Source organism: Pan paniscus, chromosome 15, assembly GCF_029289425.2.
Source record: "Pan paniscus chromosome 15, NHGRI_mPanPan1-v2.0_pri, whole genome shotgun sequence".
Taxonomy (NCBI): Eukaryota; Metazoa; Chordata; class Mammalia; order Primates; family Hominidae; genus Pan; species Pan paniscus.
The window spans coordinates 105,950,803-105,978,731 of record NC_073264.2 but is presented as its reverse complement, the minus strand read 5'-3'; the positions used below and the strand labels follow the sequence as shown (position 1 = coordinate 105,978,731).

At 64.1% G+C, this 27,929-nt stretch overlaps 1 protein-coding gene across 3 annotated transcripts; it reads left to right on the top strand.

Moving 5' to 3' along the window:
• Positions 1 to 266: 266 nt before the first annotated feature.
• On the top strand, positions 267 to 27,929 carry AKT1 (AKT serine/threonine kinase 1). Of its 3 annotated transcripts, none has more exons than XM_034938270.4 (14): positions 267 to 540; positions 3,303 to 3,427; positions 15,812 to 15,940; positions 19,494 to 19,605; positions 20,443 to 20,590; positions 21,035 to 21,166; positions 21,239 to 21,304; positions 23,350 to 23,418; positions 23,750 to 23,875; positions 23,945 to 24,073; positions 24,232 to 24,446; positions 24,872 to 24,959; positions 26,441 to 26,543; positions 26,864 to 27,929. In XM_034938270.4, the coding sequence occupies exons 2-14, from the start codon at positions 3,382 to 3,384 to the stop codon at positions 26,941 to 26,943; spliced, it is 1,443 nt and encodes a 480-aa protein (XP_034794161.1). In that variant the 5' UTR covers positions 267 to 540; positions 3,303 to 3,381; the 3' UTR covers positions 26,944 to 27,929. The 3 variants fall into 3 exon arrangements, with proteins under 3 accessions (XP_034794161.1, XP_057155791.1, XP_057155790.1); XM_057299808.1 differs by lacking the exon at positions 267 to 540 and adding an exon at positions 995 to 1,013; XM_057299807.2 differs by lacking the exon at positions 267 to 540 and adding an exon at positions 1,510 to 2,898.

The following is a 27,929-nucleotide window of genomic DNA, read 5'->3' as shown; positions in this document are numbered from 1 at the left end:
AGCCCAGAAGCGCCGGGTCACTTTACAGACGGGGAAACTGAGGCCAGAGAGGGCGTGGCCCCGGGACGGGCTGGCTGGTGGCCGGGCTCCGTTAGCGGCCCAGCCCAGGCCCCAGGTCGCCGGGAGCTGCCCCTCAGCCCGGCCGCGCGCTCCCCGGGCGCGCTCCGCCCTCGCCGCCGGCCGCGCGGTGGGGACGCCCCGGGCGGCGGAGGCGGATGTGGGCGGGCGGCTCCGGGCGCGGGGCGGGCGCGGGGCGGGGAGAGGGCGGGCCGGCGGCGGCGGCAGGACCGAGCGCGGCAGGCGGCTGGCCCAGCGCAGCCAGCGCGGCCCGAAGGACGGGAGCAGGCGGCCAAGCACCGAGCGCTGGGCACCGGGCACCGAGCGGCGGCGGCACGCGAGGCCCGGCCCCGAGCAGCGCCCCCGCCCGCCGCGGCCTCCAGCCCGGCCCCGCCCAGCGCCGGCCCGCGGGGATGCGGAGCGGCGGGCGCCGGAGGCCGCGGCCCGGCTAGGCCCGCGCTCGCGCCCGGACGCGGCGGCCCGGTGAGTCCCCGCCCGCCGTGGCCGCCCGGGCCTGGATTTCCTCCCCGCGGGCCGGGCCGCTTTGTTCGCGGCCGGTCGGGCCGGGGCGCGAGCCGCGGCGCCGCCAGAATGGAGGAGCGGGAGCAGGAAGTGGCCGAGCGGGCCTGGGCGGGGAGGGCGCGGGGCGCGCGGGCCCGGCCAAGGGAGGGCGGCCCCACGCCGGGTGCCGGGGGTGCAGGCTGCCGGCCCCAGCCTCCCTCATGACCTTGGGGAGGCCGCTCCGCCGGGCGAGGCCGGGACCCGAGAGAAGGGACGCCGCCGGGCCTGGAGCCGGGGCTCGGGGTGCCCCTGCGGGCCGTGGGGCTCCCCGGGCGCTGGGCCAGCGAGGCAGCCGGCGGAGGTGCCCCGGGGTTGGAGAAAGACTCGCCGCGGCCGGCCTTCAAGTTTGTGGGAGGGCCCCGGAAGGAGACTTCATTTCCCACGGACAAAAAGTTGTACGTGGTGGCGGGGTACCCAGGCTAGCCACAAAGGACTGTGACCCTCCTGGGCCCCGCAACTGCTTCCTGTCTTGGGTGGGCCCTGGAGGTCCTGCCCGCCCATCCCAGAGGCCAAGGCTTGGAGGGCAGCTGGGGCTTGCCCCTTAGATTGAGTATCCTGGGGCGCTAGCGAGCTTGGTCCTGTCGGGACGGCCTCTGAGTGCCGCCTTGGTCAGCGGGTGGGCTTGGGCCCCTGCTCTGCAGCCAGAGGCCGCCCCACATTCACTCCTGGGTCTCTCGGCCTTGCTCCAGGCGGCCACTTCTTGACTGCTTTGAGTCCCTCATCCGAGCGAAGGGCGGACGGAGTCCATTGGTGGGGGTCCGGTTGCCTCTCCCGGGAGCTGTGTAGACTTCTCATACACCAGGGTTCTGGAGGCAGATGGAGGAGCCCTTTCGAAACACAGAGTATTTTTTTTTAAGTTGTGACTTAATAATAGTAGCAAGAATATGTGCTTATGGTAAAGGCAGGCGGCAGGTACAGAGGCTGTGGGAAGTTGGGGTCCTTCCGCCCCCACAGGCAGCCCTGTGCTGGCCTGGTGTATACGTTTCTGTGCAGACGTACACCACCCTGTGTGTGCACAGATGTATTTTTACACATGGCTCTGGACAGCTGTCTGACTCTGTCAGCAGCAGGCCTTGGAGGGGCTCAGGCCTGTGTGGGGGTGGGGGGACATCCAGAGGTCTTTGAGTCCAGCCCTCTGCCTCCAGGCCACGCCCACTCAGTGTTGTCAGAGCCCCCTGTGCCTGAGGCTTGCGCGGCTCGGAGCCCTGCCCTCGGAGTCCTGCGGTGCCTTCCTCTAGTCTGGCCTGCTTTCCATCCTGCTAAGTACTTGGGGCATTTTCCTCTTTGGGTAAGGTGTGGTCTTCCCTGTCCTGGCATTAGGCACAAGGCAGTGGGCCTTCCTGCCATTCTAAGTGTAGCTTAAGACAATCAGTGCAAAGCAACCCTTTGTGGGTGTCCAGCCCTTGCCTCAGGAGGCCAGAAAGGTGGCCTGAGGGGAGAGCGTCTAAGCTGGCTGTGGAAAGACCCATGTTGGGATCCATTCCACAGAGGTCGTCAGGGGTCTCTGCCTGGCCTGGAGGTCCCAGAGAGGACCCTCCTCCCCTCAGGAAGGCCCATCTGGAAGGGTAGCAGAGGACTGCTCACAGGAAGAGCATGCGAAGTGCTCTTTCTGGGGATGCCTGTAGTTGGTGATGTGGGAACTGGGTTTTGAGGGATGCCTAGGAGTTCATCCATCAGAGGGGAAATGAGGAAGCCATGCAGGATCAATGGATAAAGTGTGCTCAGGTGAGGGTTGGCTGGTGGGCCGCTGCAGGGCGGGGGCCTGTCCAGTGCTCCCCTACTTACTTGCTGCCTCCCGACTGCTGTAATTATGGGTCTGTAACCACCCTGGACTGGGTGCTCCTCACTGACGGACTTGTCTGAACCTCTCTTTGTCTCCAGTGCCCAGCACTGGGCCTGGCAAAACCTGAGACGCCCGGTACATGTTGGCCAAATGAATGAACCAGATTCAGACCGGCAGGGGCGCTGTGGTTTAGGAGGGGCCTGGGGTTTCTCCCAGGAGGTTTTTGGGCTTGCCCTGGAGGGCTCTGGACTCCCGTTTGCGCCAGTGGCCCGCATCCTGGTCCTGTCTTCCTCATGTTTGAATTTCTTTGCTTTCCTAGTCTGGGGAGCAGGGAGGAGCCCTGTGCCCTGTCCCAGGATCCATGGGTAGGAACACCATGGACAGGGAGAGCAAACGGGGCCATCTGTCACCAGGGGCTTAGGGAAGGCCGAGCCAGCCTGGGTCAAAGAAGTCAAAGGGGCTGCCTGGAGGAGGCAGCCTGTCAGCTGGTGCATCAGGTTAGGGAGGCTGGGAAGGCCTTTTGGGGATGGGGGTGATTTGTCCAAAGGCTGGGGGAGGTGGGAATGGGGAGGTGAGCAAGGCAGCAGCTCTCAGAGCCTGGCTGTTGCGGGTGGTGGTGGCAGGGGCTGGGGGCTCTAAGCCTAGAATAAGGAGAGGCCCAGGTCCAGGGAACTGTGTTCAATTACATGGATTTTACACTTGGCAGCCCTGAGTGTTTTGGGGAGAGGGAAGGCAGGCGGGCAGATGGGGGTCAGAGAGCTTAGAGGGATGGCAGCCCACCTGGGAAGGCAGGTGCGGGTGGAGCCCCCAGGCACGTGCAGTGGGTCTCTGGCTCACCCAGGGCGAGGAGCTGCCCTTAGCCGGGCATGGCCTCACATTCAGCTTCCTTCGCTTCTCCCAGAGGCTGTGGCCAGGCCAGCTGGGCTCGGGGAGCGCCAGCCTGAGAGGAGCGCGTGAGCGTCGCGGGAGCCTCGGGCACCATGAGCGACGTGGCTATTGTGAAGGAGGGCTGGCTGCACAAACGAGGTTAGTACCCGCTGCCAGGGCTGGGCCTGGGGAGGGAGAGACGGGGGTAGTAGCCCCAGGGTCTGTGAGTGCCTGTGCCCTGCTGCGTGGGAGGGGCTGCCTCCCCTGGGGCTCCTGGGCTGGCCTAGGGTGAGTGTCCTGGGCCCCATGTCTTCCCACGGCATGGAGGGCACGGCCTCGGGGAGGCCAGGAGGATGAGGCCCTGTGCAGGGCCGGCCATCTGAGTGGCTTCCTGGTGTGGGCCCTGGCAGGCGGGGGAGCTGCTGCCAGCCTCTCTCCTGGCTTTCCTGGAAGGCAGTGAGGACACTGGGCTGTTCCAGGGTCTGGCACGCTGGCGGCCCAGGGCACTGCCCAAGGGCTCCTGAGGGCAGGGCAGGGCTGCTTGGCTTGGCCTGGTGCCTGCTTCAGGCCTGAGCTTTGGGGGTGGGGGGAATCCGTACCGCCTGGGCACAGGGCATGTTTGCCTTGGAGCTGCAGAGCTGGCTGAGCCAAGTCCCCCAGCCCCTGTGTCCCCCTCCTCACTCATTTGGCCTTGCAGCCTATGGAGGAGGTGCTGCCCGAGGGGCCTGGCCAGCAGCTGGGTGGGATGGGAGCTGGGGACATAGCCCCACCCCTTCCAACCCTGTGCAGGCCCTTCTGCCTCACCCACCCTCCATTGCTCAGCGGGGTGCGGTGGAGTCTGGGTGGCTGTTTTGCTCCTCTGTCCTGCTCGGGTGGGCTTCCTGTTCAGGTCCAGGTCCTCTGGCCAAGTCACTCTCTTCTGCCCCAGGCAGAATCGGTCCGCCCTCTCCTGACTTCTTTTTCCAGACTTGTTCCCTCCTAAGTTCTAGTGATCTCATGCCAGCAGCCCCCCCGCTTTACGTACACCCTCTAGCAGATGGGTTTCACATCTGGTAGTGGGGAGACCCCAAACACAGCTGGAGCAGACAGGGAGGTGTGGCAAAAGTAGGTGTCACAAGATGGGGCATTGTGGGATGTATAGGAGCTCACAGAAGAGCAGGCCTAAGGAGCCACAGGAGCCTGGGGGTGGGGTGAAGGAGTGACCGAGATGAGATGCTGGGGGAATCAGGGGTGTGGCTGGCTGTGTGTTTGGAGTGTTTGAGTGGGCAGCTACCAGTGATGGCACGCGGGGCCTCGAGATGAAGACAAGGAGGCTGCAGACGCCTGTGGTCCTTGGGGAGCTTCTGGCCCTGCTTCCCCCCAAGGCCTCCTGCCCCATCCTGCCTTCTCCATCCCCTCCCCATGTGCTGTCCCCTGCTTGTTCCCCAGGAGTCCTGCCACCTGTGCCTGGAGGTCCTCACCTCACCTCACAGCCCTCTTTGGTGTCAGGGACCCCCTGCCCCGACCCTGGCCCTGTTCCTCTCTGTGTCACATACAGTCTGCTGCCTGGGGCCGCTGCTTCTTTATCCTTGGCAAATGTGTGTTTGTTGATAGACTGTTGGATCTCGGGCTGACCCAGGAGATGCCAGGGCCTTGACTGCCCAGGGGCCCAGGCCCCAGTTACTGGGGCACCCATCAGCCAGCTGGGCCTAGGCAGGAGTGCTCCCCCGAGGCCAGGGTGATTTTCAGGTTGCTGCTGATGTCATGCCTTCAGGAGGGGCCTGGCAGGGACAGGACATCAGGCCCAGTGGGGCGTCCAGAGAGCTGAGTTTGAACCCTGGTTAGCCACTCTATCACCATGTCCCTTTCCAAGAGCAAGGTCATTGAGCTCCTTGGGCCTCAGTTTCCCCATCTACACCAGGGAGCGGTGGTGGGAGAGAGACCTGGTGGAGTGGAGAATGGCTTGTGGGCAGCCCTGAGTTGGGGTCCGGCCAGCCTCAGCAGCCTCTGGGCTCTGTCATCTGGCCCCTAGCCTCAGGCCAGGAGAGAGGGTCCTGTACCTCAACCCCCGGCTCTTCCTCCTCCATCCCCAGTGTAGTGGGCACTGAGGATGGGAGGTGGCGTGGATATGACATATGCCCTTGGCAGGCATAGCCCCTCTTGTTGCCAAGAGCAGGTGGCGTCCACCCGCACGTCCGGCTGCTGCTTGCGGAGGAAAGCCTGTCCTCCGGGGCCTGCCGCATTTCCCCACTCCCGTCCCTGGGGTCCCCTGTGTGTCTTGCAGATGTGCTGTGCCACCCTCCTGGCAGGGCCAGCCCCACCCGCAACACTGGTTAGAGGTACTAGCTGCCTTCCTGTCCCTAGCGGGGCTGTGCTGGGCTGACCCCACCCGTGCTTCACAGTGCTCAGGCCTGGCTGGGGGTGGGGAGGGAGGGAGGGACGCAGTGACTGTCCTCCAGGCCCGGCCGCAGCCCCTTGCAGACGCCCTGTTCCACTCCCCCCCAACCTTGCTCCTGCAGGTCAGGGTGCTTGTCTCGGAGGCTGGCCCGCACCTGTCCCCTTTGCCGGGACTCCCCACGGCCATGGCCTGGGGCACTTTGGTTCTCAGCTGAACCCCCAGCTGACAATCCCACCACGGCTACTTGGGCTGGCCACACGTGGCGTGATGGTGCCTTCGGGGGTGATGTGGTCATGGAGATGAGAGGGGACGGGTATGCCCTGTGTGTGAGGGGTGGGGTGGCAGTGTCTGCAGGCTCCTTCTCCTGCTCCTTGGGAGGTGAGCGTCATCTCTGGGAAGTGGCCCAGGCTGCTTTCTGTTGTTCTGATGTGTGTGCTCTGAGTCAGAGGAGCTTCAGGGACAGAAGGGACCGGGCATGGGGACACAGGAGTTCCGGCTGCAGGCCTGTGTGGACCTGTGGCTGGACCCAGGCGAGGCCTCTAACAGGGAGATGGTTCCTGGAGGGTGAGCTTAGGCTGTTAAGGGCAGGAGCTAGTGAGGAGGCTGGTGGGGCCTATAGGGACGGGGGGCCAGATGTCCCCTCCTGTTTCGGCTGTCTCACTGGATAAGCAGCCCAGCTCAGCTCTGGCCATTGGTGGTCTGGTGGGCTCAGTGTTGCTCAGACGTTTGCATTTTCAAAGATTTGTTCTGTTGTGTGAAGTCTCCTGATTTTTGAAGGTTGACAATTTTAAAAAATCAACCCTGGGCCAGGGCGCAGGTCTGGCTGAACTCGGCCTCCAGCCTGCAGTTTTCCTTCCTTTGATAGCTCCGTGCCAGGCTTTGGCCAGAGGCCGTGTGGCTCTTTTGAGGTACTTTCCCCCAACAGCTTGCTCACCTTGCCCGCTTGCCCCAGAACTCCTGGGGCCGTGCACCAGCCTGGCTGCAGCCTAGCCCCGTGGAGAGCTGCCCTGGTGCAGCCCCGGCCTGGAGCCTGTTTTTGTCTACTCGCGGCTGTCTTCCTGAGCGTCCCCCCGTCCACATGGCTGGACCAAGTGGGTCAGGAGAGGGCCGAGGCGGGTGGCCGGGATGCTGGGACCCAGGATGAGGCGCTCTGGGCTCTCGAGACAGGGCTGGGCCTAGGCCAGGAGTGGGTGCCGGCCGCAGGGGCACCACCTGGACTCCCTCAGGCTGGTCGCTGTCTGAGAGGGGCCGGGGAAGAGCTGCAGGCCTGGCTGCCTTCGGCAGGCTGTGACCCAGCAGGCCAAGGCCGAGTGGGCGGGGATCGAGGGAAGCTGCCTGTGGCGCGTGGGTTACGCGGCAGACGCTCCTGAGTGTGTGGGCAGCGTGTCCAAGCCACGGATCTGGGTGCCTGGCCGGGCCCGGGTGACACGGGACCATGTGTCCATGCGGCTCACGGAGGGTCCAGTCTCCGGACATCTGAGTCCTTGCCATGCCCTACCCCGGGCCCATGCCTGGCATAGACCCCCCAGTCCAGGCCTCAGGGCAGCCCCCTCACCACTCCTGCTGAGTTAGCCCCAGGCGTCCCGGTGGGGAGTATGGAGGCTGGTCTCTGACCCCAAGCAGGTGCCCAGGCTGGGCCTCCTTCCCACCCCCTCTCCCCGCCTTGAAGTCCTGGCACTGGCTGTCCCTGCGGGGGGACACTGAGGCAGGGAGAGAGTGGTTCTACCCCAGTGTGTTACTTTGCTTTGGTGAGTGACATAGAACCTCACTGCATCCCCAGCTGCTGCTCAGCCATCCAGCTGGTCCTGGGGTCCCTGCGTGAGGTGGGGGACCTCAGAGGATACAGGCCACTCCCCTTCATCCTGGAGGAGGCCTTGGCTTTGCTGAGTAAACGCCCTTGAGAAGAGGTGGGGGGCTCCGAGCCCACTCCGGAGAGCAGCTGCTCGGAGGGCCCCGCAGGGCTAATTGTGTGTGTGCAAATGGAGGCTGCTCATTACCCCGCCAGGATGAGGGGCCCAGCAGGACCCTGAGGGAGGGAACCCGCAGACTCTCCCCTCAGCCTGTGGGAACCTTTGGGCTCCAGGCCAGGGCTGCCTGTGCCTCCTGGGCCTCAGTTTTTCCCAGGCTGTCAGGTGAGGGTCAACCCCAGGCTGCGTCTGGGTGGCTTCAGTGTGAGCCCCGCGGGCCCTGGGCTGGTTAGTGCCAAGCTCCGCCTCCCCTGGGGGAGCGTTGAGGGTCTGGAATGGCCCCCGTGGGCAGGCCAGGGACAGAGATGGGGAGGCAAGTGTGCTGGCTCCTGGTGGGAGGGCTGGGCAGAGAGTGGGGGTCCCAACAGCCCTGGGCCTACCCGGGAGAGGGGCAGGAGGCACAGGCTGGTGGAGGTCATGGCATGGCTGTGGTGGAGGCCGCCAGCATCAGGGAGGTTCCTGTTTTGGGAGCTTGTTGAGTTCTCACTTCAAAAACAACAAAAGAGGAAGCCGAGGTGGCCTTGAGTGGGGGTGAGGGGTCACTGCTGGCCCCAGCCCTGGACCTCAGCCCCCACGCCTGGTGGCTCCTGAGTGGACAGCTCTTCTTCCTATGTGTTTCTTGGTCACTGGCCCTCTCTGGGCAGGGATGCCCTGTGGGGGGCTGGACTCCGGGAAGGGAAACTGAGGCCCAGGAGAGTGGACAGAATGTGGGTGGAATGATTCCTGTGCTGGGGCCTAGACCCCTGCACACCTTGCGCTCTCAGGAGAAGCCTGGCTGGGTTGCATCAGGCCGGGTTCCTAGAAGTCCTGCACGAGGCTGAGCGGAGGGAACTGGCGCGGCCCCCGCTGGCGTCCCCTCTGCCTGGGCACACCCGGCCCGGCTTGGGGCCAGCACCCTGCCCTCGGGCCCTCCCATAGCTGAGACTGGTGGCTGTGGCTCTGGGCCTGCTCCCCAGGCCACCCTGGGTGGGCAGATGCCTGCTGCTTCTGTCTGCTTGGACCACTGTGCCTAGTCCCATGGCCTCAGGAGAAGGTTCCCCCAGCCCAGCGCTGGGGCCCTGGGCAGGTTGGCAGAGGGCCCTGGGGCTCCAGGCCAGGATGGGGCTGTTGGGCGAACCCTAGGCCCCTTACTTCCTCATCTCCAATGGGAGTTCCCTTCCCTGCCATGCCGCCTTTAGGTGTGTTTTCCTTGAACCTTAAGGAATGACAGGTTTGGATTTCAGAAACGTTGGAATTGAGGGGGTTGGGAGTTCATGGGTGACTCTACTGCCAATGTTGGGGGCTTTGGGGTGGGATCCTTGGGGCGCTGTGTTTGGGCTCACACACCCCCCAGGCGGGCCCGGTGACCGCAGACCCCACCCATACCCTGTAACCTGGCGGGCCCACCTGCCCAGGCCCTCAGCTGGTTGTCCAGCTCAGGGGTGGAGACACCCCCTGGGCAGGCCTGGCGGGGAGGTGGCTGCTCCCTGGGCCTGGAGAATGCAGAGAGGCCCTTTGGCTGGCCCGGGTCTGGCTGGCCTCCCCACAGACTGGGGCCAGGGGCACAGCAGCTAGGTGTAGGGCGCGGAGACGCTGAGCGCACAGGCTTGGTGAGGTGTGCGGTGAGGCCATGGGGGTCAGGGCCACAGTGTCCCAGCAGGCCAGGGGATCAGAAGGAGCACCCTCCACAGCTGGCCGTGCTCTGAGGGCCCTCCTGCCCCAGGCGTGGCTCCAAGTTGGGGCAGAAACAAGAGCAGGCCGATGGTGGGGAGATGGAAGGCCCCTCTCTGGCGGGTGCTTCCCATGGTCGGTGTGGAGGACGAGGTCCCTACTGCCTGGTTCCAGTTCTCCCAGCAATGCAGGGCACTTTTCCTGGGGTGTCAGGGATTGAGAGGCCAGCACTGGAGCCCTTCAACCGCCAGGGGCCCTGCCCAAGAGAGACGGGAGGAGGGAGGGGCTGTGGGCATGGCTGCGTGCCCCTGGCCGAGCCCCGGAAGGAGCCTGTGCCCGTGCCCACTTCCTTTCCCGAGGGCAGTGTCTACATGTGGGACACTGTGGCCAGCCCTCCCTCGCAGCAGGCGCTGTGTGCTGTCCCCATGCCCAGCTTCCTCCCACGCAGGGAGCGAGGGTGAGGGCCCTGGGAACCCACCGGGTGGAGGGCACTTGGCAAAGCCTGCTGCAAGTTATGGGGAGAGTGGGCGGGGGCAGAGTAGGAGGTGCCAGGGAGGGGCTGCAGCCTCATCTGCAGGGGTCCTGAGTAGGCAGGGTGGGCCATGACATGGGTGGGGCTTGTTTGGGGCAGACCAAAAATGAGGTGGGGGACAGGGACAGGGACAGGGTCTTGGGATGTGCTGGGCTCTGCGATGGATGGGTGTGTGGCAGGTGGGGTGCCTTTGCCTGCCCGAGGGGTGGGTGACGGGCAGTGCCTGTGGGGGAGGACATCCAGGCCCAGGTGGTCTGTCAGGGGCAGCACCAGGGAGGCCCAGTACCCCACCCAGTAGAGCCCCAGGAGAATGGAAAGCTGAGACCCAGGTGCTTCCCTGGAGTGGCAGGAAGAGGGGCCCCAGCGCCTCTAGCTGTGCCTCAGCGAGGTGGACGGGGTCATGGTGGTGCCGCCTGCCCGCACCCATGTTCCTCCTGGTATGTTTGTGTCAGGCTGAGGCCTGCTCGGTGGTGGAGCGGAAGGAGGTGAAGAATTTGCAGTTCGTGTCAAGTTACAACCCCTGCCTTGGCAGCAGGACCTGGGGTCTCTGGTCATGATCTGCCTCTGAGGGTCACCTCCCCTAAGTCTCCGTTTCCCCAGGGAGCTGATGGGCATGATGAGCCCTGCCTGCCTGGTGGGCTTTCTGGGAGAGCAGAATGGGTCCTGGGCTGGGAGAGGCCCAGGCAGGTGGAGCGCCAGTCCTCTGCCTGGCGGGAACAGACACCTCTCCTTGTGCAGACTGGCCACTTGTGCCCCCTCAGAAGGGCTTGTGCTGGGAGGAGCAGTGGATGTATTTCACCCACAGACCTGGGGGCTCCAGCTGAGTGGGGTCAGCTGGCCTCCGTTGTGTGGCCCCTCTCCTGCCCCCACCCCAGCCTGGTTGTTTACAGAGTTCGAGGGCTGCTGGTAAAGGGGTGTGTACTCCCGGGCCCGGGCAGAGGCCTGGCAGGCCGGGCCCTTCGCGGTGAGCTGTGCGGTTTCCTGGCAGGCGGGGAGGGTGGGTTGCGGGCCCCTCATGGGCTGCCGTCAGTGGAGCCGTCTGCTCAATGTGCTGGAGAAGGTAAATGGGCCCCCGGCAGCTGTCGGGGCGATGGATGTGTCGGCAGTGGGGACCACGGTGGCCGCTGTCAGCTGGCGCCCGCTCCCAGGGCCTGCTGGGCTCACTTTGCTGTGGAGAAGCAGCTCGGTGCCGCCTGGCACCCTGCCAGCCGCTGCCACCACCGTCTCTGCGAAGTGTTTATCCAGCAGTTTCCTGAGAACTGGGGACTTTGAGAAAATGTTCAGGGAGCTGAGGACGTGGTGGCCTAGAGGGGCTGACACACCTGGTGGCTCAGGAGGTGGTCAGTCCCGGGACGTGGAGGGCCACCAGCTGGCCCTCAGGGGCCCACCCAGTCCTGCCCGTGGCGCGTGGGTCCTGGCCCCCAGGTCTAAGTGGGTGCCGCTTTGGGGGGCCTGACCCACAGTGTGGCCTGGGACACGTGTGTGAGGCGTGGAGAGGGTGGGCTGCCTGTGACTGTCCATGTGGTCCCCGTGGTGGTGGTGGGGTGGGTTGGGGGAGGCCAGGCAGGAGCAGCTTCCTCTCAGAACCCCGGTATTTGGTCCAGGAGGACTTCTGGGAAGGAACCCTCTTTCCCTGGGGGTGCTCCAGCCCCTTCCTGGGGATGAGCGGGGTTGGGGATGGAAGGTCACTCCTGCCGGAGGGCCACCCGGGACATCGGGATGCCAGAGGGACCAGGGCTGGGGGTGTGTGGGGCCCAGGAGGTGCAGGAGGAGTCGAGGGAGCCTGGTCTCCGCTGTCCCCCCGGGCAGGGCACAGGAGTCTGGCCAACTGCCTACCCCCCACCGAGGGCAGCCACCTCCCATGCCTGGAGCCCTGGGCCATGGATGTGCTGGCTGGTGGGGAGGGTTACGGGTTTCATCAGGCACAGGAGCCCCTGCCCTTGTGGCTTCACAGGACCTGGTCTTGGATAGGTGCAGTGTCACAGGGTTAAGGGTCAGGGTGGCTCCCACCCGGCCCAGGGCTGGCCTTGAGAGAACCCTGAAGGGTGGGACCGGAGCTGCTGCCTCCCACTGCCCAGGGGGCCAGCAGGAGGGTGAGACTGGAGCTGCTGCTTCCCCGCTGCCGAGGGAACCCGCCATGGGGCAGGAGGGTGGGACCGGAGCTGCTGCTTCCCCCTTGCCCAGGGGACCAGCCATGGGGCAGGAAGGTGGGACCAGTCCCCAGTGCTGTCCTCCACTCGGCCCCCCACTCAAGTCTTCTGGCAGTGGTGTGGGGTCCCCCATCCGGACTTGCTGACATTTCTGAAGGGGCACCGAGCCCTCTTCCCTGCCAGACCCTGAGGCCCAGGCCGGGGCTGCACTGGGACCCTGCCTGCTCCAGGTCCCGGGTCTGAAACATGTGCAGCGGGTGGGGGCTTGGGGGTTCTTGAGCCCAGCACGGGGGTGTGAGAGTTAGGGACTGAAGAGGCCCCCTGGGCCTGAATGCTGGGCGGTCTCCACTGCCCTTGGGAGTGGCTGCTGGCAGGAGATGACTCTGGCTGTGTGTGGGGTGGGGTGTGCCCTGGGCTCCCCATTTGTTGCCTGCCTGTACCCGTCTGGAGTGAGGGCCTGGCGTGGCAACCTGGGGGTCTGTGCCCACTCTGTGTTTGGTGCCCTCAGCTGTGCAGGCAGGTGGGTGGGGTGGTGTTGGGGGGGTGACTGGGGTGGGGTAGGGGGATGCCAGCTGGCCGATGGTGGGGAGATGGAAGGCCCCTCTGTGGCGGGTGCTTCCCATGGTCGGTGTGGAGGACGAGGTCCCTACTGCCTGGTTCCAGTTCCTCCAGCAATGCAGGGCACTTTTCCTGGGGCGTCAGGGATTGAGAGGCCACTCTCCAAGTGGACTGTACTCCTGCCTCGAGTGGGGGGCATCTGAGGACCACAGCAGGGTGGGGCACTCAAGTAAGTCCTGGATGACAGGTTCCAGTTCCCCTGGGGACCCTCAGGATAGCGAAGGAGAAGACTCCATGTGGGTTGGTCTCTTTGTGTGAGGGGTCTGGGAGGGCAGCCCTGGCTGATGTGTCTGTGCTCCCACCCTCCTGAGGGACCCGGAGTAAGCAGGTGCAGGCCTGCAGGCGTCCTGTGGCCATGAGGACAGTGATGCTGGGCCCCGGGTGGCTGTCTCCTCCACCTGCCCCGTCCTGTGTCACCCCAGTCCTGGATCAGGGAGTAGTGGGGCCCTGCCGCATCTGCTGTCGGGGCTGGCCGCCCACCCAGCATCCTGTCTGGGCTGAACTCATTAAGATGCGTGCCACGGCCCTGGCTGCAGCTGGCACCCCCCCAAGTGATCCTCTAGCTGACCCTCTAGGCGAGAGATGAAGAAAGAGAACTGTGTGTCTCTGGACCCCTTACCCCGGGTCCCTGGGGATCCTGCTCCTCCCCTGGAGGGGTCTGTGTGCTGGGCTGGGATGCCGAAGACAAAGGCCACGTGAGGCCCCTTCACTCACACCCGTCTCCTGGGGTAGGCCCTGATCGCCGTCTGTTCCCTGGGTCTGTGGGGCCAGGCGAGAGGAAGGCACTGAAAGCCCAGGGCCCATTTGGGCCTCTGCCCATCCCAGGACTCCCCAGGAATGCTCGGGGCTGGGCACCTGTCCTCTCCCACCCCCCACGCCTGGTAAGCGCCACCCCTGGGCCTGCCCCTCCCGCACCCCCAGATCCAGCTCCCAGAACCCCCCAGATGCAGCTCACAGAACCTGGGGCTGGGCTTGTGGCAGCAGGGTCAGGGGCAAGGCTGGGGTTGGGCACGGGAGCTGCGTGCTTGGGGGCAGCACGGGGCCATGCTGGGCATGGTGGGGGCTGGCAGCAGTTGGTGGATAAGATGGGTTTCAGGGGTGCCGGGCCTGGGCGCTCATCAGTCTTCCCGCTCAGTTAGCGTCCCGGGGAGTGGCAGCTGGCAGGATGGGAGGCACTCCATCAGGGGCCGACAGCTCCAGACTGGCACGCAGGCGGGTGGGCGTGAGCGGCGGGGTGGCCCAGGATGGGGGACGGGTGGGGTGGGCTGCATGCAGCCCCCTGAGCCTGCTCTGCTCTCACTGAGAGCCCCTGTCTGCCTGCTGCACCTGCAGGGGCCCTGTGGCTGGGGGAGGGGACGTGGGAGGCGGGGTGGAGCTGCGTGGCACGTATGTGCGTGTGTGTGCACACTCGGGGGTGTGCGAGATCCCAGGTCAGGGACAGGAGCCGGCGCCCAAGGGTGGCAGGACCACGCCTGCTCGGCAGCCCACTGGCAGGGGCATGGAGGGCTTGCGGAGTGGGTGGGGTCCCCTGATGACTGCTCTTGGGCACAGGGGCAGATTCTGGGCCCTGGATCATCCTCCCTGCAACTGGGTGTTGGCCGTCCTCCAGAGGTGTCAGGCAGCTATGAGTGGGCTGTGGCTGTCCCCTTCCTGGTCCACCCCAGACCTGACAACAGCCTCTCCCCACACTCAGGCCCTGCTGGGTGGGGTGTCCCCACCCTCCACCAGCATCCCCCCAGCAGCCCTGGCTTGGGCAGAGAGAGGGCTGGTCTTGTGGAGACCACGCCCCGTGGTGCTGGTGGGAAGGGCATCAGGCAGCTGGGGCTGGGGTAGGAGGGAGAGGTCACCTGGCCAGGGGGTGGCCATTTGTCGAGCCTTGGTGGCTCACCTCTTATTAAAGAACTGCCCCGTGGCTCCCTGGAAAGTAGAATGCCTGCTGGGATGCCCATGACCCATGTCCTCGGAGCTCCCCTGGGGCTGCTGCCCTGCTGGGACTTCCCTGTGCACCAGGGAGGGCTGGACGCGTCTGGGCTCACCATGAAGACCCAGCAGGACTGGGTGGTGGGTGGTCTGGTGATGGGACAATTGCTTGTCCCCCACATCCCTCCAGGTGTCCCTGTCTGGGGCTCAGTGTGGCATGAAAACCCAGGCCCCAGAGCTCAGGGACCCCAACCCCTTACCCTGGCCCCCTCCCTAACCCCTGCCCAGTGACCCCCTCCCCAACCCCTGCCCAGTGGCCCCTCAGATGAAGCAGTTGCCTAATTAGTAAGTTCCCTGTTGTTCAAATTCCTTGCTTGGCAAAATGTAAGTGGAACATTTTTTTCCGAGTGTCAGTATGAAAAATGGTACTTGCTGGGCTATCACCGAGGACAGCTGCTCTGATTCTGAAGTGTGAACGCCTGCGTACGGCTGATGCTGCAAAACTTGAGGGAGAACGTTCCCGTGTACCTGAATGACCCACGGGTGGGACGCGGCAGGGCCGACGGCGGCAGGGCCTGAGTGTGGGTCTCAGTCTGGGGACTTGACACCCTCTGTGCCCTGGGGCCCCTGCCCAGCTGGCTGGGCCACCTCCGTGTCTGGCTTCATCGGCAGTCCCCAAGACGGTGCTCCAGGCCCCTAGACAGGGAGTGCGATCCCACGGCAGTGGGCAGTCCTGTCCCGCGAGCCCGGCCCTCAGTCTGAGTGGTGCTGACCTCTAACTGTGGACGCCATGCTCCATCCTCCTGGTGGGTGGCGGCGGGGCGGGGGGGGGCGGCCATGCTGGGCAGCCCACACAAGCCACTGTCACCTGCTGTCGCCACCTGGCCGACCCTGGTTGATTGGGGAATGCTGTCAGCCCCGCAGCCCCTGTGGCCATAGCTGGAGCCCGAGCTGCTGCTGGTGCCTGCTGGGGACTGGCTGGTTTAGGGCTGCCTCCTCCGGGAAGGCTGTGCAGACTGGCCCAGACCTCTTCCCAGCCTCCTGTCCATGGTACTCCATCCCCTGCGTCCAGCTGGCCCAGCCCGTTTTCAGACACAGCTCGGGGTGGCTCTTCTGAGAGGGGCACTGTGGTGGGGCGAGTCTGCCTTCCCGTTGACCCAGGGCCGTTTCTGTCGCTGGCCCTAAGAAACAGCTCCCGCACCGCGCCTGCCCCCTGGGACTCAGGCGTCCCGGGCACATCTGTCCTGGCACACCCAGTTCCTGCCTGGCTGCCTGGCGAGGGTCTGACGGATAGAGTGTGCGTGGCTCTCACCACCCGCACGTCCGTAGGGGAGTACATCAAGACCTGGCGGCCACGCTACTTCCTCCTCAAGAATGATGGCACCTTCATTGGCTACAAGGAGCGGCCGCAGGATGTGGACCAACGTGAGGCCCCCCTCAACAACTTCTCTGTGGCGCGTAAGTATCCCCTTGGCCTCTCGGGATTCAGATTTGGGGGTTGGCTGGAGCCCTCTGCCCACCAGGCCCCACGATGGGGGTCCCCTGGAGCCTCCATGTCCTGGGCTGGCAAGCAACAAGCACTGGCTGGGTGGGGGTCTCTGGGCCGAGTCCCGAGGCTGGCTGGGCAGGGGTCTCCGGGCTGAGTCCCAAAGCTGAGGCTGGCTAGGCAGGGGTCTCTGGTCCGAGTCCCGAGGCCGAGGCTGGCTGGGCAGGGGTTTCTGGGCCGAGTCCCGAGGCCGAGGCTGGCTGGGCAGGGGTCTCCGAGCCGAGTCCTGAGGCTGGCTAGGCGGGGGTCTCTGGGCTGAGTCCCGAGGCTGAGGCTGGCTAGGCGGGGGTCTCTGGGCCGAGTCCCAAGGCTGGCTGACCCTGGAGCAGTTCCCTGGTGCCCATGCTCTGGAAGCTGGAGGGTCCGGACAAGTGGCAGCAGAGCCCAGTCTCAGGGTGGACAGCTGCCCCGGGGGCCCCTCCTCCAAGGGGGGTAGATAGAGCCCATCAGGGCCTCTCCTTGGGAAACCCCTTGGGTGAGGGGGCAAGAGTCCATGGGGGTCTCCAGCTCTGAAGCCTCCATCACTCGAGGAAGAGCTCGTGCTTCTCCCTGCACAGGCTCTCAGCCTCCAGACCCCATGGCAGAGCCTTTGCTTCCCCTCTGTGAGGCTGCCTCCTTGCCCATGGAGGGGCAGGTGCAGAAAGGCCAGCGGGGGACCTTGGCCGGAGCATCCCACAGAGATGAGAGACATGTGACACTCCCTGCTCCGCCCTGCTGTGGCTTTATTCCTTACCTGTAGCGGGGGCAGGTGCGACCCTACCCATGTCAGACGGGAACCCTGGCATGGAGACCCAGGCGCCCTGCTAGGTGGGAGGCTGGGGACATGTGGGCCTCCCAGCATGGTCCCCATTTTCTGTGTCCCTGTCCTGGAGCCCAGCTCTGCCTGTGGCAGCCAGAGACACGGGTTGGGCATGCAGGTGTGACTGAGTGGCTAATTAGGGCCCAGTTGTGGGCCATCTATATGTGGCAGGGCTGGGTAACTGCAGGCCTCTGGGATCTGTCTCAGGCAGGTCTGTGGTGCAGAGCGAGGTGCCCACCAGGGGCTGGCCTTAGGTTCCATCCCCATGTGCTGCATCGGCCCCTCCCCTCCAAGTAGCTCTGCCCTCCTTTCTTTGAGGCCTGCGGTCCTCCGACTCCCTTGACCTTGCTGGACCCCCAGGTTCTGGTCCAGGGTCTAGGAGGAGGTTAAACGCAGGGAATCCGTCCCCAGGCTGGACAGGGAAGGACTCCCACCCTTGGTGCCTGCAGGTATAAGGGGAGGTGGGGTCAGTCTGGCACCCTGGCTGCTAGGTGGTCTGTGGCCAGCAAACCGTGCCCTGAAGCTTCTAGTTGGGAGGGGCAGAGGCCTTGCCCTGCAAAGCCCCAGGCTGAGGGGCTGGGGTTGGGGTGGGGTTTACCAGGACCTGGTTCCTGTAAGCCGAGGTCTCCTTCCCTGACTCTTCCAGCCTCAAGCCAGCAGTAGCAGGGCAGCCTGATAGAGTAGGGCACCCCAGGGGTGAGGGGAGACCAGGAAGGCAGACACCCCTGTCTCCTGACAGCCTCGTAACCATGCAGGAGACTCACTGTGACTTGTCCCACACCCTCCCCAGTGTCTCCTCAGTTGGGGCTGGGGGCTTCAGGGATCAGGGAGAGGCTGGGTACCAGCAGTGTGCCTGGTGGCACCTGGGACAGGGCCTTGCTGGGGGCGGGTGCTGTGGGTGTGCTCGCCAGGCCGAGGCATTGGGAAGGAACGAGGTGGGGAGCTCTCTGGAGAGGCACACGGGTGGGTACCAGCTGGAGGTGTTGCCTGAGCAGCTGGCAAGGCTGGGGCCTTCAGATTAGGCCATAGGTGAGTGGCCTGGAGCGCCTGGCCAAGGAGCAGAGCTGGGCAGGGGCCAGGGGCTGTGCTGGGCCTCTGTCCGGGGGCTTTTCTCTGGGGAACGGTTCCGGGGCAGTGGGCTCGAGACTCTGGCCCTGGGGATTGCACACTGGGGCAGATCGGACCATCCAGGAGCGAGTGGGAGGTGGGTGTGCCGGGGCTTCACACCGGTTTCCACTTTTCTGGCCTGTGTTGACACAGGCCACCCTCCCCACCAGGCTGGTCCCGAGCCCCCTCCTGGCCCCCAGGCCTGGAAGACAGCTTCCTTGCTGCCTGGCCAGGCCCCCTTGTGGTTGCCAGGGCCTCGATGCTGGAATGTCAGAGGCCCCCCACTGGCCCCTCAGCCTCCTCCTGCTTTGCACAGGCTGGGCCAGAGCCTGCCACGGAGCCCCAGCGGCTACACACTCCACTCACTCACACCTCTCAGGGCCCCGCACGTTCCCACAGCCCTCAGGGTGTACGTGCTGTAGGTGTGGCTGTGCCCCAGGTATGTGTTCCCCAGGTGTGCTTGTGCCCCAGGTGTGGCTGTGCCCCAGGTGTTCGTGTGCCCCAGATGTGGCTAGGTGTCTAGATGTGTTCTAGATGTCTGTGTATTCCAGTGTGGCTGTGTCCCAGGTGTGCGTGTGCCCCAGGTGTGCGTGTGCCCCAGGTGTGGCTTTGCCTCCAGTGTGTGTGCCCCAGATGTGTGTGTGCCCCAGATGTATGTGTGCCCCAGGTGTGGCTGTGTCCCAGGTGTGCGTGTGCCTCAGGTGTGCGTGTGCCCCAGGTGTGGCTTTGCCTCCAGTGTGTGTGCCCCAGATGTATGTGTGCCCCAGGTGTGGCTGTGCCCCAGGTGTGCCTGTGCCCCAGGCGTGGCTGTGCCCCAGGTGTGGGTGTACTCCAGGTGTGGCTGTGCCCCAGGTGTGGGTGTGCCCCAGGTGTGCGTGTGCCCCAGGTATGCATGTGCCTCAGGTGTGCGTGTGCCCCAGGTGTGGCTTTGCCTCCAGTGTGTGTGCCCCAGATGTGTGTGTGCCCCAGATGTATGTGTGCCCCAGATGTATGTGTGCCCCAGGTGTGGCTGTGCCCCAGGTGTGCCTGTGCCCCAGGTGTGGGTGTGCCCCAGGTGTGGGTGTACTCCAGGTGTGGCTGTGCCCCAGGTGTGGGCTGTGCTCCAGGTGGCTGTATTTCCCAGGTACTCAGGGTGAGGTTGGGAAAAAAGCAGGACATTTCTACACTAGGTGGGACAAGCAGGTTTCTGGGGTGCCCCCCTCATGCCAGCCGTTCTGTGGGATCTCCATACCCCTCATCCTCTGAGGCCTGGCGCACGGCAGGGCTCAGAGACTGAAGGAAGGACTGTAGGAGTGGACGATGGTGGGGTTTTGACCTGACACCAGGCCAGATGCCCTGTGTGGCTGCCTCAGCCTGGAGTAGAGTGTCTGAGCTGGAACAGGGGTCCTAGCCCCACTCTGTGAGGCGAGAAACTGAGGCTTGGAGAGAGGAAGAGATGGGGCTTCCCAGGACCTGGTGGGTGGTATGCAAGGGGAGCTGGCTGGTGCGGCGGGGGCTGTGGTGAGGGCCCTGGGAGGGGCAGGGGGATGCACGCAGACAGAGGCTCTGCCTGCCCGCAGAGTGCCAGCTGATGAAGACGGAGCGGCCTCGGCCCAACACCTTCATCATCCGCTGCCTGCAGTGGACCACTGTCATCGAACGCACCTTCCATGTGGAGACTCCTGAGGAGCGGTACGTGGGCTGTGGCGGCCAGGCCAGGCGCTTGGGCAGCCCCAGGGCTTAGGAGGGACACGGGGATGGCGGGGTGCTGGCACCTCTGCCTGTAGCCATCCTCACTCCCCAGTGCTCCCAGGCCCTCCTCAGAGCCCAGTTTGGAAACTGGCCCAGTCCTGCCTATGGGGTTTGGGTGGGGAAACTGAGGCTGGAGATAAAAACTGGCTAGGGACCAGGTGCAGTGGCTCACGTCTATAATCTCGGCACTTTGGGAGGCCGAGGTGCGCAGATCACTTGAGACCAGGAGTTTGAGACTAGCCTGCCAACATGGTGAAACCCCCATCTCTACTAAAAATATAAAACTTAGCTGGGTGTGGTGGTGCACACCTGTAATCCCAGCTACTTGGGAGGCTGAGGCACAAGAATCGCTTGAACCCGAGAGGCAGAGGCTGCAGGAGCCGAGATTTTACCACTGCACTCCAGCCAGGGCGATAGAGCAAGACTCCGTCTCAAAAAAAGAAAAACCCGGTGGAGAGGGCCAGTCCTGCTTGGGGGGCGGAGTCCTGCTGTGGGCCTGAGTCCTGCTGTGGGCCTGAGTCCTGCTGGGGGTTGGAGTCCAGTTGTGGGGACAGAGTCCTGCTGGGGGTCTAAGCCTGGGTGTCCCCCACGTCCAAGAGGGCTTCGTGACCCTGAGTGTATGTGGCCAGACCAGGTCAAGTGGTGGCCTCCTCAGGGCCGTCTCTGGGGACCCTGACAGCTGTGGGACCACGCTTGTGAGGCTGGCGGGTGGGTGAAAGACGTGGGGTGGAGCTCCCGATCTGGTGCAGGCCTGCAGCCTCACCTGACCTCCTGCAGGGAGGAGTGGACAACCGCCATCCAGACTGTGGCCGACGGCCTCAAGAAGCAGGAGGAGGAGGAGATGGACTTCCGGTCGGGCTCACCCAGTGACAACTCAGGGGCTGAAGAGATGGAGGTGTCCCTGGCCAAGCCCAAGCACCGCGTGGTGAGGCCTGTCCCCACTTCTGCCTGTGCCTGGGGCTGCCTTGGACTGTGGAGGGCTGGGTGGATCATGGGGTCCCAGCTCGGCCCAGGAGACACTCAGCACTACACGGCATCTCCACCTAGGCCGGTTTTCCATGTAGGGCGCAGCTGCCTCCCAGGTGGGTCCTCTTCCCCATGTCAGAGGAAAACTGGGGTTGCTGAGCCCTGCCAGGCTTGGGCAATGTTACCCCACCCTTCCCTGAACCCCATGCTCTGAGCTGGGGCCGCAGCCATGTGTTCCCTGTAAGCCTGGACTCCCCGCTGAGCCCAGTAGGCCACCAGGTGTGAAGTGGGCGCCTCTCCTGGCTCTGCCTCCGACTCTGGGGCCCCTCATGCCACCCCACGCGTGCCGACCAGCTGGGCACTGTTGGCAGCGCCGTGTGCTGACCCTGGTGCCTGCCCATAGACCATGAACGAGTTTGAGTACCTGAAGCTGCTGGGCAAGGGCACTTTCGGCAAGGTGATCCTGGTGAAGGAGAAGGCCACAGGCCGCTACTACGCCATGAAGATCCTCAAGAAGGAAGTCATCGTGGCCAAGGTGGGGCCGGGGCAGTGGGGCAGGTTGGAGATGAGGGTGCAGGGCGGCAGCTCACCCAGCCCTGCTTTACAGGACGAGGTGGCCCACACACTCACCGAGAACCGCGTCCTGCAGAACTCCAGGCACCCCTTCCTCACAGTGAGTGGGAGCCCAGATGGGGCTGAAGGGCTGGGGCCAGGTAGCGACTCCTGGGGCTGTCTCTAGGGGACGATGTCCTGTCTTCTTGGGCACGTGAGGGCTTTACACACCGCGGACTCCGCCGCTGGTGAGACAGGCCTGCCCTGGAGGGTCAGGTTGTGGAGGTGCCCAGTGTGGGCTAGGGGCTGTGCTTGCTGCTCCCGTGTGCGGGCAGGTGGGTGCGGCAGGTGGCCCTGGTCTTCCTTGCACTCTGCCGAGGCTCCAGGAGGCCCCAGCTCTCCATGCCCTGCAGCCCTGCCTGCCAGGCTTTTGTTGAGGCCCGGGCTCTGTCCTGCAGAACCTGTTCTGGGGACTTGGCCCAGGAGGTATTTACTGTGAAGGGGGCCAGGCTCCAGCCACTTGGTTAGTTCCAGGTCACTGTGTTTGGGGACGATTCTCCTGCAGATGGGGCCTTTGCTTTAAAAGCACAGTCGCCTGTGGTGGAAGGCGGGAGGGTGGGTCTCGCCTGGGAGGGTGTGTCCTCCCTTTGCCAAGGCCCTGGTGCTGGGAGCACTGTCCCCTGCTGAGGTCCCAACTCACCCTGGAGGACCTGAGCCCAGGCCACCTTGCTCACCTTTCAAACACTCCTTGGCACCTCAGGGGCTGCCGGGGCCCAGCCTGATGGTGGCGTGGCATGAGGCAGTGTGGTGTGGGGCAGTGTGGCATGGGGCAGCGTGGCGTGGGGCAGCGTGGCATGGGGGCAGTGTGATGTGGGGGTGTGTGGTGTGGGGCAGTGTGATGGGGTGTGTGGTGTGGGGGTGTGTGGTGTGGAGGTGTGTGATGTGGGAGTGTGTGGTATGGGGGTGCGTGGTGTGAGGCAGTGTGATGGGGTGTGTGGTGTGGGGGGGTGTGGTGTGGGGGTGTGTGATGTGGGGGTGCTTGGTGTGGGGGTGTGTGGTGTGGAGGTGTGTGATGGGGTGTGTGGTGTGGGGGTGCGTGGTGTGAGGCAGTGTGATGTGGGGGTGTGTGGTGTGGGGCAGTGTGATGGGGTGTGTGGTGTGGGGCAGTGTGATGTGGGGGTGTGTGGTGTGGGGGTGTGTGGTGTGGAGGTGTGTGATGTGGGAGTGTGTGGTATGGGGGTGCGTGGTGTGAGGCAGTGTGATGTGGGGGTGTGTGGTGTGGGGGTGTGTGGTGTGGGGGTGTGTGATGTGGGGGTGTGTGATGTGGGGGTGCGTGGTGTGGGGCAGTGTGATGTGGGGGTGCGTGGTGTGGGGGTGCATGGTGTGGGGCAGTGTGATGTGGGGGTGCGTGGTGTGGGGGTACGTGGTGTGAGGCAGTGTGATGGGGTGTGTGGTGTGGAGGTGTGTGATGTGGGGGTGTGTGGTGTGGAGGTGTGTGATGTGGGGGTGTTTGGTGTGAGGTAGTGTGATGTGGGGGTGTGTGGTGTGGAGGTGTGTGGTGTGGGGGTGTGTGATGTGGGGGTGTGTGGTGTGGGGCAGTGTGATGGGGTGTGTGGTGTGGGGGTGTGTGGTGTGGAGGTGTGTGATGTGGGGGTGTGTGGTGTGGGGGTGCGTGGTGAGGCAGTGTGATGGGGTGTGTGGTGTGGGGGTGTGTGGTGTGGGGCAGTGTGATGGGGTGTGTGGTGTGGGGGTGTGTGGTGTGGAGGTGTGTGATGTGGGGGTGTGTGGTGTGGGGGTGCGTGGTGAGGCAGTGTGATGGGGTGTGTGGTGTGGGGGTGTGTGGTGTGGGGCAGTGTGATGGGGTGTGTGGTGTGGGGGTGTGTGGTGTGGAGGTGTGTGATGGGGTGTGTGATGTGGGGGTGTGTGGTGTGAGGCAGTGTGATGTGGGGGTGTGTGGTGTGGGGCAGTGTGATGGGGTGTGTGATGTGGGGATGTGTGGTGTGAGGCAGTGTGGTATCAGGCGGCGTGGTGTCGGGCAGTGTGGTGTGGGGCTACGGGCGGTGTGGTATCAGGCGACGTGGTATCAAGCAGCGTGGTGTCGGGCAGCGTGGTGCGGGGCTGCCGTCCTGCCTATGGGGCCGCAGTTCCAGCTCCGCTTCCTTGCAGGCCCTGAAGTACTCTTTCCAGACCCACGACCGCCTCTGCTTCGTCATGGAGTACGCCAACGGGGGCGAGGTAGGGGCTGGGGCTGCGGGGGATGGACTTCGCGGCCTGTGGGCCGCCCATGGTGGGGCTGGTCCTTCCCGGAGCCTCGGCTACTCTCCATGGCACCAGACGGTGCTCCCTGCTGGGTGGGTGGTGTGATGCCTGCCCGCGCAGCTGCCTGCTGTGGGGTGACTTGTTCCTGCTGAGTTAGGGCTTCTGAGACTTTCCAGGCCCCCGTGCCCTCTGGTGGCTGGTCCCTTCCCTGTGCAATGCCGAGACCCGGTCTGAGAAACCCCAGCCCTGCAGGCCATGGGGGCAGAGGCCCGAGCCACGGCTGTGCCTCAGGTTGTGCCTCCCGCAGCTGTTCTTCCACCTGTCCCGGGAGCGTGTGTTCTCCGAGGACCGGGCCCGCTTCTATGGCGCTGAGATCGTGTCAGCCCTGGACTACCTGCACTCGGAGAAGAACGTGGTGTACCGGGACCTCAAGGTGCGCTGGCGGGCAGGGGGCAGGGCCCTGGGGGCCTGGCGGCACTGACCTGAGGCACCTTTCCCCTAGCTGGAGAACCTCATGCTGGACAAGGACGGGCACATTAAGATCACAGACTTCGGGCTGTGCAAGGAGGGGATCAAGGACGGTGCCACCATGAAGACCTTTTGTGGCACACCCGAGTACCTGGCCCCCGAGGTGTGCGCCCCACCTGCGTGCATACGCGTTGCTGCGTCCCCGCGTCCTGAGCACACGCAATGCTGTGTCCTCTCTGTGCCCCAAGCACGTCACACCTCCCCCGGCAGTGTCCCGGACACCCCTTGATGCCGAGTCCTGCCCATCTGCCACCCGTGCAGGTGCTGGAGGACAATGACTACGGCCGTGCAGTGGACTGGTGGGGGCTGGGCGTGGTCATGTACGAGATGATGTGCGGCCGCCTGCCCTTCTACAACCAGGACCATGAGAAGCTTTTTGAGCTCATCCTCATGGAGGAGATCCGCTTCCCGCGCACGCTTGGTCCCGAGGCCAAGTCCTTGCTTTCGGGGCTGCTCAAGAAGGACCCCAAGCAGAGGTGAGGGCCGCCCATCCCGGCTGCAGGCTACACCTCCATCCCCTCATCCCCAGGCTGCACCTGCCCCTGCGCCAGGCGGTCCTGGCACCTCCCAGACTACACTGATAGCCAGAGCTTGATGTCCTTGGCCAGGGCTGATCTCCAAAGCCTCAGGCCCAGGCAGAGTGGCGGGCAGGCCGGGGTCAGTTGGGCCTCTGTCCCCAACCCTGCAGCCCGCACCCACCCACTCAGGAAGCCCCTGCCCTGCCGTGAGCTCTGTGGTGCTTTGCTACCCACAGCTGCTCAGGGACGCTGCACCACCGGCTCCCCTCCCTGGCCCCGGAACGTCCTGTCTGGCGGGCCCTATATCACAGGAGGAAGGGGCCTGAGCCCAGGGCCTGGGCAGGTGGCGGTACCGACACTGTGGCCTTGTTTCCTGCCTGCAGGCTTGGCGGGGGCTCCGAGGACGCCAAGGAGATCATGCAGCATCGCTTCTTTGCCGGTATCGTGTGGCAGCACGTGTACGAGAAGAAGGTGCGGCTGCTCCCCGCATACTCACGCGCACGCATGCTCCCCACATATCCACACTCACGCATGCAGGTGGCACGCTCGCCAGATTTCCCACACACTCGCCCTCACCTCGGGAGCCTGCTGCAGTCCTGGTACAAGGAGGGCCTTGCTGCACCAACCTCAGCGCCTGGTGCTCAGAGGCTCTGGCACTGCCGGGTTCCACCAGGAAACTGGCCTGGTCCTCATTTCCTCCTCCCCTCGGAGGTGTGTCACACTCTGAGTGCCAGCCTTGGGGTTCCCTTCCCTGACGCTGTGCAGTGAAGGCTGGCTGGTGGTGGACCAGGGGTGCTGCCCCTTGGCCTCCACGAGTTCCTCCTGTTTGACCTCAATCCCTTCTGCCGCAAGGAGAGCCCAGCCCTATTTCTGGCTGTGCAGGGACAGGGACAGCACCTACTTTTCTGGCACATGGGGGAGTCCGCCCTGGAGGGAGGCAGCTCTTTCTGCATGAGTCGCCATCCTGGGTGCTCATCTTTCAGGGACCCTAGGAGCCCTGGCCATCACCCCAGCTGATGGGGTCTGCCAGCTGGGTTCGGAAGCCTGCACTCTGAGGTGCTGGGTGCCCTGTCACCAGGTGTGCTTCTGCCCCGTTCCCAGCCTGCCCCTCCCCTGAATGCCTGTCCTAGGCCGTGTGCAGCTGGTCGGGCTGGGCAGCCCTGGGACCCAGCTGGGCACCTGTCCTCCCATTAACACAGGGTGCCCTGGTCCTGGTCCCCGTTCCTGCCTTGAGGCCTGCCACCCTCCTGCCCTGCCCTCCAAGGGTATGGGGGGCCTGGGCAGCACTCAACCTCTGCCCAGCCTTGACCAGAGACCTTGCTAATTGACAATGGACAATGCTGGTGCCCAGGCTAGACTCTGGGGTGGGGCAGTGCTTGAGGGGGTCCTTGACTGTGGGACCTGAGGGGCTCTCTGGCAGCTCCTCACGTGTGCACATCACCTTATAGTCACCCTTGATCCTGGGTCATTGAGAGTCCTGTCTGCAGCCAGATGCCAGCAGGCTGTGGTCCTGTAGTCCCTGAGCCATGGAGGCAGGGTGGGCTCATCCTGTGCACCTTGTTCCACAGTCTCCCTCTTTCCCAATTTACAAGAAGACCAATAAGAAAAATAAGAAAACAAGAAAGAAAAAGGAAAAATAAAGTCATCACCTCCTGGTAGCAGGGAGGGTCTCTCAGAGCTGGGCTGCACTACCTCCTGTCGCCTCCTGGGGCTGCTGTGAGGGCAGCTTTGCGTCTCAGCTGTTGAGGGTTGTCTCCGTGCTCCTGCACCCCTCATGTCCCTCCCTCCCAGAGCTGCCTCTGTGGGGGGCTGGTGGCTTGCTGCTCTCTGACATCAGTCCTGCCTGGAGACCCCTTGGAGATCCAGGTGCTTTGAGGGTCTTGAGCACACTTGAGGGTGTGCTGGGAGTGGGGAGCGAAGCTCATGACTGTCCCGTCTGCCCACCTCTGCAGCTCAGCCCACCCTTCAAGCCCCAGGTCACATCGGAGACTGACACCAGGTATTTTGATGAGGAGTTCACGGCCCAGATGATCACCATCACACCACCTGACCAAGGTGAGGGGCCACTGCCTGCCCCTGCCCACTCCCTTTTCTCTCCACACTCAGGCCTGCAGTGTTCAGCTTTTTTGGCTTCAGATGTTTTAAAATCTAAATATTTAAAAAGGTTCCTTTTGGAGAGTGCCAATGATCAGGGTGGGAGGCAGTGCTCTGAGGGCCCAGGTCCCTGTGTCAATCTGTGGGGCCCTGTCTCAGTTTCCTGGCAGTATGGCAGCGTGCTGGCCGCGCTTTAAGAGGTTGGCTTCCTACTGGAGCTGTGGGTGGGTGGAGGTGGCAGGGAGGTGGGGCACCCGGGTCTGAGCTGTCTACACCCACAGATGACAGCATGGAGTGTGTGGACAGCGAGCGCAGGCCCCACTTCCCCCAGTTCTCCTACTCGGCCAGCGGCACGGCCTGAGGCGGCGGTGGACTGCGCTGGACGAAAGCTTGGAGGGATGGAGAGGCGGCCTCGTGCCATGATCTGTATTGAATGGTTTTTATTTCTCGGGTGCATTTGAGAGAAGCCACGCTGTCCTCTCGAGCCCAGATGGAAAGACGTTTTTGTGCTGTGGGCAGCACCCTCCCCCGCAGCGGGGTAGGGAAGAAAACCATCCTGCGGGTTTTAATTTATTTCATCCAGTTTGTTCTCCGGGTGCGGCCTCAGCCCTCAGAACAATCCGATTCACGTAGGGAAATGTTAAGGACTTCTGCAGCTATGCGCGATGTGGCATTGGGGGGCCGGGCAGGTCCTGCCCATGTGTCCCCTCACTCTGTCAGCCAGCCGCCCTGGGCTGTCTGTCACCAGCTATCTGTCATCTCTCTGGGGCCCTGGGCCTCAGTTCAACCTGGTGGCACCAGATGCAACCTCACTATGGCATGCTGGCCGGCACCCTCTCCTGGGGGTGGCAGGCACACAGCAGCCCCCCAGCACTAAGGCCGTGTCTCTGAGGACGTCATCGGAGGCTGGGCCCCTGGGATGGGACCAGGGATGGGGGATGGGCCAGGGTTTACCCAGTGGGACAGAGGAGCAAGGTTTAAATTTGTTATTGTGTATTATGTTGTTCAAATGCATTTTGGGGGTTTTTAATCTTTGTGACAGGAAAGCCCTCCCCCTTCCCCTTCTGTGTCACAGTTCTTGGTGACTGTCCCACCGGGAGCCTCCCCCTCAGATGATCTCTCCACGGTAGCACTTGACCTTTTCGACGCTTAACCTTTCCGCTGTCGCCCCAGGCCCTCCCTGACTCCCTGTGGGGGTGGCCATCCCTGGGCCCCTCCACACCTCCTGGCCAGACGCTGCCGCTGCCGCTGCACCACGGCGTTTTTTTACAACATTCAACTTTAGTATTTTTACTATTATAATATGAAACCTTCCCTCCAAATTCTTCAATAAAAGTTGCTTTTCAA

Excerpts from the sequence above, each read along its gene's own strand:
- AKT1 (XM_034938270.4), top strand. The coding sequence starts at position 3,382 with ATGAGCGACGTGGCTATTGTGAAGGAGGGCTGGCTGCACAAACGAG. Across the intron at positions 19,606-20,442 it reads GTGGAGACTCCTGAGGAGCG|GGAGGAGTGGACAACCGCCA; the intron begins GTACGTGGGCTG and ends GACCTCCTGCAG. Across the intron at positions 24,447-24,871 it reads AAGAAGGACCCCAAGCAGAG|GCTTGGCGGGGGCTCCGAGG; the intron begins GTGAGGGCCGCC and ends TCCTGCCTGCAG.